Here is a 13,890-nt window from a genome sequence, read left to right on the forward strand (position 1 = left end):
AGTAAAGTCGGTCGGCTCTCGATCCCAGTGAAGTGCGTGAATTTTTCATCACCCACCCAGTCTTTCGGAGCTAAAACAGTAGGAACGTGAAGCTGACCTCTCACATTCAGTTAGTACCAAAATTAAGAACGTAGAATGGATTTGTCTGCATATAGCCATTTACAGCGGCATGTTCAGACATACGAGGCGCGTCCCAAAAGTAAGTTTCCCTGGGGCCGTTTACAGAAACAAAACACAATTTCATGGAAATATTTATTGCAACAGATACAGCAAGTGTCCAGCTATTTTTCAACATATTTGCCACCGGAATTGAGACATTTATCATACCGTGGGACCAACTTTTAATACCTGTGTCGTAGAAGTCTGCCGCCTGGGATTGGAACCACTGTGTGACAACCATCTCCGCCTCTCTGTCATTCTCAAAACGCTGACGCTGACCGGACAGGAATTTCTTGAGGTGTAGGAAAAGATGGAAATCACTGGGAGCGAGGTCCGGGCTGTAGGGTGAATGATTAAACACCTCCCAGCTGAACTCCTGCAGGAGACTTGCTGTCCGTCGAGCCGTGTGCGGCCTAGCGTTATCGTGCAGGAAGACAATACCGGCACTAAGCATCGTTGCAGCTGTTGAAGATGGAGGCTCTTATTCCAGCTCCCGCCGACTGTGAAGTGCGGTCAGTGATAAAGTTTTTGAATGCACAGAGCATAGCGCCGATCGAAATTCATCGTCAGCTGTGCCGGGTCTATGGGCCTAACGTTATGAGCAAGCAGATGGTGCGTCGCTGGTGCAGACAATTTTCAGCGACGGGCCATTCAGAACAAGCGGCGCGGGATGCTTAGTGCCGGTATTGTCTTCCTGCACGATAACGCTAGGCCGCACACGGCTCGACGGACAGCAAGTCTCCTGCAGGAGTTCAGCTGGGAGGTGTTTAATCATTCACCCTACAGCCCGGACCTCGCTCCCAGTGATTTCCATCTTTTCCTACACCTCAAGAAATTCCTGTCCGGTCAGCGTCAGCGTTTTGAGAATGACAGAGAGGCGGAGATGGTTGTCACACAGTGGTTCCAATCCCAGGCGGCAGACTTCTACGACACAGGTATTAAAAGTTGGTCCCACGGTATGAGAAATGTCTCAATTCCGGTGGCGAATTTGTTGAAAAATAGCTGGACACTTGCTGTATCTGTTGCAATAAATATTTCCATGAAATTGTGTTTTGTTTCTGTAAACGGCCCCAGGGAAACTTACTTTTGGGACGCGCCTCGTAAAAACAGATCATCACCATTTGTGTCTACGGTCAAATAATTCTTTAACAATGCATAAAATACATGTTAAATCCGGACAAACACTACAGGAAGCAAGTTTTATACATGGTTGGAAGTTGAGAACTGCCAGCGATTTTGACACAAAAGTAAACTTCTTCTCACTATAAAGTATTTAATTTGTTATCTGTAACTGGCTTTTGCCCATAAGATAACTTTTACATGGTGGACCAAGTTTGTCCCCTAAATCAGTGGATTTGTGATTCAGTAACTGGTAATAAAAACAGACGTTTTCGTCCCAGGTTGCGTCTGGTACATGTCTCGCATTGTACAGTACAAATAATAGTCTACAAATACAATTCTTGTCAACACGTCTAAACATGTTTATTTAGTGTATAAAGTGATAAAAACTTAAACATGGTTATCCAGTGCTCATCAATTCAATCTCCAACTGACTAAAGTAGAGAATCAGGTCGTGCCATTCTCTTTGCACAAGGAGTTCATTACGAAGTTCGAAAGTACTATCAGATAAGATAAAATCCTTGTACTGTGCACTTGAACACAATGCTTCAAACACGTTTCAGCTGTAAACACTTATCCAACGGATAAATAATTTATAACATCAACTAGAAAATAGATAACTGAGAGGTGCCGAGGCTGAGCGGGTCCTCTTATAATCTGGCGAGAGTTTGGGACAAAAACTTCAAGGGCTCTCTGCTTTTGTTATATAGTACATTGATTTTATACTATTGCCTACATAAGCAGGATTTAAAATCGACTTGTGTAGTCCTTGAAGTCCAGAATTTATATTTTCCCTTCACAATTTGGTATACGGATTTGGAAATGAGAGTTTTAAAATAATTCTTTAGAATATAGTCGAAATTGTAATTTTTCAGGATTCCGAAGTATTTTAAGGGCGATCTGTCTTCGGAAGACATTACTTTCCTAATGCATACTCATTACTTTATTCATTGTGGAACGCTCCCAACGCAACAACCTAAGAAGAATATCATTCAAGATGGCTATCTTATGGGTTGTACCGATGATGGAGGCAGCAAGCACCTCTGAAACGTCAATAAACTTCTACCAGACTACACTGTGCTACAACCCAGTAGACAGCCGTCTTCATTACTATCCGCCATGAGAACCCCAAATCTCATAAAATAATCCAATAACATCTCGGGGAATTGGCCGCGCCAGTTGGTTGCACGAAGAGACCATTTCTGTCCCCATCATCAGGGTTCTGATCAGAGCCCTGATGATAGGGACTGAGGTGGTTCCCGAAATGTTGGTCTCTTCGTGTAACCAACTGACGCGGCTGTTGCCCGACAAGATTTTATGGAGTTTGGTCGCCACGAAAGCTTCAAATCATATATAAAACAATTCACTTTACAAAACTTCCACTTTATTTTACTAATTATACTTTTAGTCTAGCTTATATGTTCAAGGTTTTTATATTTATCAAATGTTTTTCGTTTATTTTATTTCCTTCCGATTTTATTTCTTCGTGCACCTACGAATTTGTTTTTGTAATGGCAACGTGTGTTGAAAAAAATACTTTGCATATTTCAGCCTTTTTTTTCTGTATTACAATACCAGGACTTTCTTATGAGAGTGGGTGTCATTTGTACTCATATTAGTTCTTACACTCAAACTAAGGCGTCTTTTACAGAAAGACCAAAGTGACATAGACCTAGTTTTTGGGCAGAAATTTAACAAAATAGGTGGGGACAGTTATTGCTCTGCCATATGCTGTTTTGTATCTCATTTCATTGGCCTTGATGTTCATTTGTTGAAGGTACTAGTAGGAATTATTTGCCGCGAACCTAATCATACTACAAACTGCAAATTTGCAAATTGGTGGATCCCATGGGAAGCTGACTGTTATTAAAATATCATATTACGCTGGGAACCTGTCGATCGACTGTTGGTTTTCGTTTTAACATATATAGAGACTAATAAACTTTACGTGTGTTAGTAATAATCGACAGAAACTACACACATTAACAAATTCGAATCACGACAATTTTCAGCCATATGTATGTCGCAGTGGATTTAGGGCTAGTGTTGCAAAACATCAGATCGAAAACCCCTTAACAGCGTTATCATGGCAAGGGTTATAATAATTTATGCTTAAGGCACATAGTCAGAAACAGTATCCATTATTATATGTACTTTGTAAGACGAGCCGATTTGAATTTCAAATAAAGAATTCGGATAATTTGACTGACCTCTGAGCCGTTGCGCGCCGTGTAGTCTAGTAGAAGTTTACCGACGTTGCAGAACTGCTTGCTGCGTCCATCACCAGGGCGATGTTGGAGGGAGCAAGTACTTCTACAACGTCAGTAAACTTCTATCAGACTACACGGCGCAACAGCCCAAAAGACAAAAATCTTCATTCTCGAAGTCTCTCAAAGCAGAGGGAGTTAAGACTCTAAATTAAATTTGCTACCTTTTCTTTGTGCACGGTTAATCGAAGTACAAGTAGTTTTGGAAATGTAACATAAGAAGTGACGACAGGGCGTCTTAATTATGTGTTCATATTGTACACTTTGTACAAAGGCTTACTAATATTCTTTCTTTCTTTCTCTCATCCTCTTTTACCCGTAGGTGTCGAGGTTTTTTACTTATTCGATTGATCTGTTTTGGACAATGGTAGGACTTCTTGGTTGAGTGATCAGCCCGACGCAAGGCCTCTACCTATACAAACACAGAAAGACGCGGACAAACATCCATGCCATGAGTGGGACTCGAACCCACGGTCGCAGCAGTCAGGCGCACGAGATCCATGCCTCAGACCGCGTGGCCGTTGGCTTTCTAATATTAAGAGTACAAAATGACATGGAAATGTACCACATATTTTAAAGCCGTTGCGCTATTTGAACAAGTGCTATCGTTTTTATTGCAGCTACGTACGTTTTACGTTGTACATGGGTTTATCCAAACATCTATTGTAATAGGCGTTATTTTTAGTGCCTAACGTGTCATTAAAAGATAAACAACGTTGGTAAGGTACACAGTGTATCACATAGACATTAACCTTCTATGAGGTTCAGTTTAATGTGTGGGGATCATTTTCTAACAAAGAAGAGGACATTGTACGTAGAAACTGTGGTTAGGACCATGCGGTTTAATCTTTTTGTCCAAAAATTCGATCTGAAACATATTGTCTTTAGGTTTGGCCAACAGTTATCATTTTCTGTTTAGACAAGCTTATCACTGGGACTGAATCATACGACACCCACAGATAAACTGTATGGACAAAAATATAAGTTTTGGTTGTTAATGCAGGTAGTACAAAAATTTCTACTGGGCCTCAAAATGGTATATCCAGCAAATAAACCGAATACTGCATAGTTAACATAAATTGAACATGAGATCCAGTGCTCGACCGTATGATGATACCATTGCGACACGAGTTAGGTTAAAAACAAAAATGTCGATTACTCATAAACTTATTTCTAGGCTAATAAAATTAAAATTGACGCTGCCATTTTGCTCAAAGTAGTTGCTTTATAAACGATTAAAACCAAGGGAAGCAAGTTACTTCATCTCAGGCTTGTGCTTCAATTATAGGCGAACAAGTAAAAAAACTTTACAAATTCACTCTTCTACATGTTCAGACTCACCGCCGTGAGAACCTCAGATCTCACTTAGGATAAATGTAGTTATTTTGAAATTTATAAAATGACATTTTTGAGATTTTATTATTTTATGTAAGACAAAGAGGCCGTGAATTTAAAATTAAATACAAACGGTAAATACACAACCTTAAATAAAAATACGATGTTTCGATAAGCAAAGCACATCGATTATATTTACGAATTGAGCACTTTTATGGTTATATGCGTAAAGGAAGGAGAATCCTTCACATTTATAAATCTATAAAATTCGAATATATAATAACAATATGAACAACATACATCCAAATAAAACTTAATATTTTATTTTTCGATGGACTTAGAAAGATAATTAATAAGGGAATCTTGGTAATAAGGACTATAATATAAAGTTAAACAATAAAACCACCAACGCTAGTAACGCTACTATTACAGAAACAAGTGGACATAAAGACAAGTTACATAGGTAAAATACAATCAGTCACACAGAAAATAAAATATAATTACTGATTAGATTTCAACGACTATAATAAGCACAATGTAGGCTAAAACGATACAAAACTATGTCCCAACAGAAACAATGTGACCCTCCATGTAATGAAGATACTTTAAAGACAGCATGATTCAGTGACCTGCTATATAAATAGACCAGTGGCACTTAGAGCATGTGTCAATACGAAGACATACTATGAGAATAAATAGCAAACAGAAATTACCATGGGTGTCGATTTCGTTATAAGAAAGGTGCATGGAAATTACTCGTAAATACGAGGCTCGTCCACAAAGTAAGTTTCCCTGGGGCCGTTTACAGAAACAAAACACAATCTCATGGAAATATTTATTGCAACAGATACAGCAAGTGTCCAGCTATTTTTCAACATATTCGCCACCGGAATTGAGACATTTGTCATACCGTGGGACCAACTTTTGAATACCTGTGCCGTAGAAGTCTGCCGCCTGGGATTGGAACCACTGTGTGACAACCATCTCCGCCTCTCTGTCATTCTCAAAACGCTGACGCTGACCGGACAGGAATTTCTTGAGGTGTAGGAAAAGATGGAAATCACTGGGAGCGAGGTCCGGGCTGTAGGGTGAATGATTAAACACCTCCCAGCTGAACTCCTGCAGGAGACTTGCTGTCCGTCGAGCCGTGTGCGGCCTAGCGTTATCACTGACCGCACTTCACAGTCGGCGGGAGCTGGAATAAGAACCTCCATCTTCAACAGCTGCAACGATGCTACTGTGAGAACTCGGGAAGTGCCGTTAGTGCATGCGCCATGCTACGTCATTGCTCTATCACGTACGCACAGTCGCTTCGCGCAATATAAGGTTTGCTAGCTGTGGGACGAGTGGGAAACTTACTTTGTGGACGCGCCTCGTAGCAGGCGGTATCTGTATTAAGTTCAACGAGTTTAGTAACAAGTAATTCTACTTGGCAATCTTCTCACTAAGTAAAATATATTTATATTCAAACTAAGACAGGTAAACAGGGCATATCGAGGTGAGATTTTAGGTTTTTACTGCTGCGGGTAGGAAGATGTCTTTTGGGATGTTGCGCCATGTTGTCGGGTAGAAGTTTATTGACGTTTCGGAAGTGCAAACTTCTACCGGACTACACGACGTAACATTCCAGAAGACATTCACCTTCAGGATCTATCAACATTTTAAAATGTCTTAATCCTTGAGATAAATTTTAAGTCAACACACATATAACGTTAATATTTAAAAGATAATTGGTATAAAATGTACATCATGAAAGAATTGGACACCGAGCAGTGATAGGGTAATGAAAGTGTAATAGAAACTGCTGACATTTTAATAAAATATTGTGCACTGTATGAAGGGACACGTGATTATAAAAGCCAAATTAATGTATAGCCATAAACGACAATCTGTTGTAGGTGTATACAAGGTCTAACTAAATAAATCTTTAACCTCACATATGAATGGAGACGCCTGTGTTTCTTGCTTTTCTGGGCTTTAGGACGTCATAAATTCCAGTTGGATGAAATTCTCAGGCCGTCAATACTGACCTGTCGCTTTTCCTCATCTCAGCCCTCTATGGTTTTGTCTCCATTACAACCTATAAAGATCCAAAGACTGGCACCTCACCCTTTCATAGTAATGCTATTGCGTATATTTCGAAATAGCTGTATAATTCCTTAATTTCATTCGTCATTTTGCTGTGTTTTCAACTCTTAAAGTGCCTTCGCGTCGAATAATGTTGACTGTCATATTTGCATATACTGTAAGTTCACAAAAACTGTTTAAGTTACAGTAAAACGAAATTTTGCTTTCACAAACATGTAATAGTAAGGGTGGTTTAATTTTTTCCTTCCTTCGGGTAAAGGATAGCTTTCGCGTTGGACTCAAAGGCCAAGAAACCCCTCCTGGTTCTGTTTTTAAAAAACCGTAAGAAATTTTCGTTATTTTAAATAATACATCCATAAATAACAAATTGTTATAGTATATGTTCAAATATAAATGTTATTAAAATGTGCACAAATTAGTACAGAGTCAAATATTTTAAATTTTCTTCTGCAGTAGCCTGTATCTGATACAAATCTACCTGGCATACCTACATTTTACTGCAGGGTTTTAAAATTAATAGCCTGTATTTGTACTTAAAGCAGTAAACGACATAATCATCATTTTTAAAATCGTATTAAGCGAAGAAAATTAATGAACCCTTAGCAACTAATAAAATATGAAATAATTTCGCGGTCCTGATTTTAAGTAGTCTCGGGCCGTATGTGGCCCACGAGCCGTCAGTTTGATCAGGCTTCTGCAGGCATATATTTATAAGCATTATTTCGTATTTTATTATGTCTTAATGGGTTTACTCATAGTTTTTGTCTACAACTCTATGAAACTGAAACATGTTGCTGTTTCCTCCCAAAAGAAAGTAAATTAGGAGCAGGTGTGCACTAAACCTAGTGAGGAAACACGGACGTTTTGAAAATTAGTTAACAGTAGCCACACTTTTACGTGCACGCATTCACTTACTGCATAGCAGGTGTTAAGGCTACTATTTCTTATGTTTGACGAAAAGAAACGATTTCGTGTTGTCCCGGACTGACTGCAAGCTCTACCCGTGCAGACATACCAGTTTAATGCGTTAAGTAGTCACGACAGTGACACAGTTGAGCGATATTTTAAGACTTGAGATTAACAGCTGCGCGCTACGGATGGAAATAATGTTAATTATAAGTTAAAGTAGCAATAAGGAAAACATGCGATTATATGCAACATGGAGCATTGCAGTGATAGTGGTCATATGGAGAGACATGTTTGTCAGAGTGCAAACTGCACTTTAAACAAAAAGTGTGTTTCAACAGGTGGTCCGCGATCTGTTGTCGGTGAATGCCTTAACTAGTCGATTCTAGGGTAAAGGTGTATACGTCTTAAATGTTTACGAAACGAAGCTTCTATCCAGTTGCATATTGGTCCAGAACCCGTAACTTTATACAACTGTTAGGTTTACACTACACAGAACCAATTCAGTACGATTCTTAGTTTTACGACTTGTTTAACGACGCTGTTTCTAGCTCAGACTGTAAAATGTCGAATTACAGAATGTTAAATGAACAATGAATTGGAAAGTGTGGAAGACAGTTGTGGCCTGATATCGCAGCATGTGTTCGGAAATTCACGAAGAAACCCCGCCAGGATAGCCGGTCTGCGGGCCGATATTTGAATCTCTGGCCTCCCGAATACGTTACACGAATGGTAGAAGCTTGCTAATGTTTCAGAGGTACTTGCTGCCTTCATCATCAGGGCGATGATGATGGAGGCAGCAGGTACACCTGAAACGTCGATACACTTCTGCCAGATTAAAGGCGCAAATGTAAAAGTGTGAAGATTTCCGTCTTCTGGGTTGTTGCGCTGTGTAGTCTGGTCGATGTTAACCAACGTTTCAGAGGTCGTACTGCCTCCGTCATCAGGGCGATGAATGATATAACCCAGAAGACGGAAATCTTCATACTCACCGTTGTGAGAACCTCAAGTCTTACGTAAAAGTGTGAATTTATAAAGGTTTTTTACCACATTGAAACACATACACTTTATCTGTGGGTGTTGTATGATTCTCAAGCAAACAATCATTTCTCTTAAACAGCATTAGGAAACTGGAGTCTGCAATGTTGACTCGTTGTGTTTCCTTTGAGGTAGAGACTAAATTTTTAAATGTTAATCATATGAGCATTGGCTTCAAAGTAATAAACCCGGCACGTGTCGTTCTTTTTTGCGTACGGGATCTCTTTGTACAAATGCTGTATAAAGAGTATACAATTTAAAATGCAACCCAACAGAAATTACGCACTACTGTAAAAAAATCCATTATTGCACTGTGACGCCACGAATCAAGGTCATACTGGTTGACAGGCCGCTGCTTTCGCCAGATGCGCAAAAGCTGTGCGAGTACGAATGTCGTATATTCACGAGAAGAACGTGTGTTCGTTCATTCATTTTCGAACATTACTTCGCATCGAAATAATTTGCTGTTCTTCGTGAAGTATTTAGCGTATCCTGACAAGAAGTGCACAATCATACGACAATACGTGGACCATGACCAATATTTCGGGGAACAGAGAAGCGTTCTGTGACAAGCACTCATCTTGCGATGTAACAGAAGACATTTTTGTTCTACCGATTTCAAGCAGTGCGTTAGCAGCAACAACGGGACATGTCTACAAGAATTGAAAATTGCCTTTGGTTTCGTTTTTATTTGCGTGAAGGGGTTCATTTACAGTAGACAGGGTTGCGTTATAAATGTAATACCTCTTATTCATATTATTCGTTTGCTGTTCTATTTGCCTTCATTATGCACATGTTGCAGCCAGTTGTGTTGTAGGCTTCAATTTCTCGTGTATCTGCTCTAGGTGGGAGTCTCCCTGCATCCAGACTCGTATCGGTTTCGTGTATATTAAATTAAATCGTAGCTCGACATCATATTGGACTAAACGGCAATACTAACTCTATGGAGCAGAGCTAAAATTTTCTCAGCTGATTAAGAAATGTACACTCTTTTATAAAGCTCAAAATTCATTACCGTGTTCATAATAACTCCTTTCTGGACCGTATTCTGCGGCATGTACTTCCAGTCCACGCCCTCACTTATTATTTCTCGTGGATTCATTTTAATGTTATCCTCACATCTACGTCGACATTGATGGTCCTCCAGCTTGGTGACTGTTCAGGAGCTAAGAGCAACTCACACTAAAATGCCAGCGTGTTACGAGAGCTTTCACAAGTCCTCGGACAAGGTATAATTAATTGCATTCGGCCTGTAAACTTTGTGCCAATGATACAGCTAAGCTAAATGACCTACGGAACAATTAATTAGACGGAAGAAACTCTGAGAACACGAGGTAACATATAAATGCGCAGTAATCCCGTATATCCTATTAATGGCTTTAAACTGTTAAATCAGAGGACGAACGGTTCTTACAGGACAGCTCTGCTGTCTGTTTCACTGACCTGCCAAGTTAAATTTAGCACCGTAAACTTCCTTTCAGTCCATAAAAACAGTTTCATGTTAATTTAAAACGTTGCCCTCAGAGAAAGCAAAACAACAGTGCGCTGATGTTGAGGTATTGATTCCGTAGGATTGTTGATTATGAGCAGCGATGGCTAGCCATCAGACAGTGTAGAGATGCTAAAATTGTTGTCTATCATTCAAGCTATCACTCTTCAAGAAATGATTAAATTAATGAACAAATAAATACATAATAAAGACTCCAGACGCATTAACGGCGTATCGGAGCAAAACGTGTTATAAAACCTAATATGTTACTTAAAAAATGCGACCGAAAACGGAGAGCAGCAGAGGAATGATACTGATGACAAAAGCGGAAGAACTGAAGAAAAACCTGTCCTATTGCCACTTTGTCCACCACAAATCTAACATGGACTGACCTGGGCGCGAACCCGGCCCTTGGTGGTGAGAAGCTAATCACTATCCACCTAAGCTGTAGGCTGTTTACAAGTTTAATTACCCACTGAGTTTTTCTTGTCTGCCTAGACCTCTTTGTGGTTTATTTAACAACGCTTTCAGTAGTTTAGATTATACAGCGTTGAATAATAGGATGATTAGTGAATACTGAATTTGTTCGGATGTGGAAGGAAGCTGTCGTGGCCATGTTTAAGATACCATTCCGGCAACTGCCTGGAGGAACTGAGCAAAGGCGGTTTAAGGACACGTATAGTTTTGTCGATTGGTATGTACATATCAGAGAAATGCATCGACACGTTGTACCTATTTTTTATAAAATTTCAGTGCCTCGAAAACTTATATTTTTACAAAATTATATTCACTTGACAAATTTTATTGCAAACTACCGATAAAAGTCTTGTGTCACGGATGAAGCTTGCAGACACAGTCTCTCTCTTCAGCTTCAATTTTACGTATTTTGTGCAAAGAACATACAATAAATTAATTTTGTAACATTACAAAGTACTCTCTCCAGGTTTTGCTCCGTCGCCATGTTTGCAGATAGTAACATACAGAAATTGTAGATGTCTCGATACAGCGTTCCACTGGTTACTGTCAACGAACCGAAACTAAATAAAGATTTCGCGCCTCTGTCATGCTGCTGTTTTACGCTCTGAAAAGAAAATAACCTCCCATCTTACAGTTCGCACGACCAGTGTTGATGACAAGAAAGAAGTCTGAAGGTGCGGTGACCTCGTATTTCATGATGCTCATACCTAGTTTCATGAAAATCTATCAGTTGGTTCAAAAGTTATTAGGGTGACAGTAATATAGACATCATGGTTCCGTTTATCTTCCCCAACAAAATAAGAGAAGTATTAATTACCAGTCAGGAAGTTCTGTGTCATTTTAATAGAATGGTTCTGGTGAAACTGTTTGGTGTGCACAAAGGAAGCTTGCTGTTCTAAGTTTAACTTACAGGGTCATTGACGTCTACTGTTGCACAACGGTTCTGTAGGCTTGCTCATTAGCTGAATATAGAATATATTCTGTGCACCAGTGAATTATGTTAAACATTAGCAAGGAGATTAGCAGTTGGTGGATTGTGATGGCAGCTAATATCAAACACAAATGAATACCACAATTTACGTAAATCGTTGAAGAGCACCTGATAGTTTTGAATATCTTAGTTGCAAAGAATCCTTTGATTAAACAGATACAGACTAAGAAATTTATCTCAATCTTAAAACTTTGCATACCGTGTAGTGTATTGGAATATAAAATAAGCAAACAAACACACTATTAACACTATAAAAAAGACACTAGTGCCATACGCGTTTCAACCTCAAGATCAGTGGCAACAGGGAAATTAATTCATTTAATCGAAATGGTTTAGAAAACAAATAATGAAGTAGAGTATTTTACAAAAGCATATCAGGCAACACTACACTAGATTCACAGGAGTTGAACTATAATTTATAATTTATCTCAATATCGTGGGTTCGAAACTAGCTTGGGCCATAAATGTTTGTCGGAATATCTCGATTTGTCATGTCAATTGTTGTCTTGAATTTGTAGATGCTTTCATCCAAGGAGGTCTTATAAGTGTCTGAAAGATCATTCAGTCGGTATGAATTCCCAGTCGGAGCAGATCTATAGATTAAGAAAAGTTAAGTTTCTGTCACATGCTGTCTGCTTGTTTATCAGCTGCCGAACTTTCTCGTTTCAGCTGACGGAGTGACGTACTCCTTCGGTGTGTTTTACTTGACTTTTCTGCACTACTTCAACGAAGGGAAGGGTACCACAGCATGGATCGCCTCCATCTTGGTAGGAGTTACCCTCTGCTCAGGTAAGTTACATCGAGCTGAACCTGGTCGATTTTGATATTTATTTTGCGAACTTGGGATTTAACAGGAGAATCACGTTGATTTCACATGCTGCATCGCCAACAGACAACAAATTCCGCGGAACAGAGTCATTGTAGTCGCTCAGCTAAGAAATTAATAATTTCTTGATAACCTGGAGGTTCATTAACCGTATTCATAACACCTCGCCACTGATCCCTTTCCTGGGTTAGATTAATCCACTCCACACAATTTAAGAACAGTTTAAATATTATCTTCCTGTCTTTGTGTAGGTCTCCAAAGCGGTATCTCCTAATCGGATTTTCCGATTAAAATGTAAAATACATTTTCGTTTCCCCGAGCGCATTACATGGTCCGCCCATGCCATTGTTCAAATCGGCCTAATATTTAGTCGAAAGTACAAATTACGAATAGGTCGACTAGCTGACGAGTTTGAAGCATGCTCTGTCAAATTAGTAGTGTCGCGAAATCCCCCCACGTCAACGAACTATAAGATTATACTCCTGTGACGTCTGCTTATGGAATTTAGGGTGGTGTATTGTGTCGTTGTGCCGACTCGCTGGCGCCACTTAATACACGTTCCGGAAATGTAGGCTGCTAATTTCCCCTCAGTAGGCTCATCCTTACAGCGTTCGTCGTATTGTTTTTGTCTGGTGAGTCTCCCATCCTCCATTTTGTGCCACACAGTTTGTATTTTATCTCCGCTTCTTACAGTCAGTGTCTACTGGTTTATTTATTTCAGCCAGTCAGTGCGTTCTTAAGGGAAAGGCTACAATTTCTTAGACCAGGGTCTCAGAATTTGGAGGTGAAATAAAACAATTTCAATGTCTCAGAAATCTGCCTGAATTAATTAACGAATTAATAGTTTTATTTTACATTTTAGTTAACAATTGCTTATGTAGTCATCAAGTAAAAAATTAATGCTGTCCCACTATATGCCATGTAGGCGCTTGGAGGGGGAGGCGTGGCTCTTACTCATTCTTAACCTTGGCATTATATAGGGGTGGTCAGCATGACGCCCGGGCCTCGCTTTACCCCCGGGAAAGAACCCCGGTACCCATTGGATAGGAGGGTTGGTGGGCCCCAGAACCGGTCTAGAGGAATAATCCTCTGCCGCTGTCGGGGATCGAAGCCCCGTTGTCCAGCCCGCATTTAGTCTTTATACTGACTGAGCTACCCCTGCTCTTGCTTGTATAATCTTTGCTCTCGTTAACTT

The 13,890-nt window shown here is 39.7% G+C and overlaps 1 protein-coding gene across 5 annotated transcripts in view; it reads left to right on the forward strand.

Annotated features, from left to right (window-relative positions):
* Positions 1–13,890, forward strand: part of Mct1 (Monocarboxylate transporter 1) — a 54,964-nt gene that overhangs the window by 22,730 nt on the left and 18,344 nt on the right. For all 5 annotated transcript variants that reach the window (XM_087347283.1, XM_022076596.2, XM_022076594.2 and 2 more), the window contains one exon: positions 12,539–12,658. Coding sequence is in view for 3 of the 5 variants with exons in the window: in XM_022076596.2 (XP_021932288.1) it covers positions 12,539–12,658 (120 nt within the window). In the remaining 2 variants the exon portion in view is untranslated. The remainder of the gene's footprint in view (positions 1–12,538; positions 12,659–13,890) is intronic.

The sequence above is a fragment of the Zootermopsis nevadensis genome, unplaced genomic scaffold (assembly GCF_977971745.1).
Source record: "Zootermopsis nevadensis isolate Lab colony 2312 unplaced genomic scaffold, Znev_1.0 Znev_ptg000011l, whole genome shotgun sequence".
In the NCBI taxonomy this organism is placed as follows: Eukaryota; Metazoa; Arthropoda; class Insecta; order Blattodea; family Termopsidae; genus Zootermopsis; species Zootermopsis nevadensis.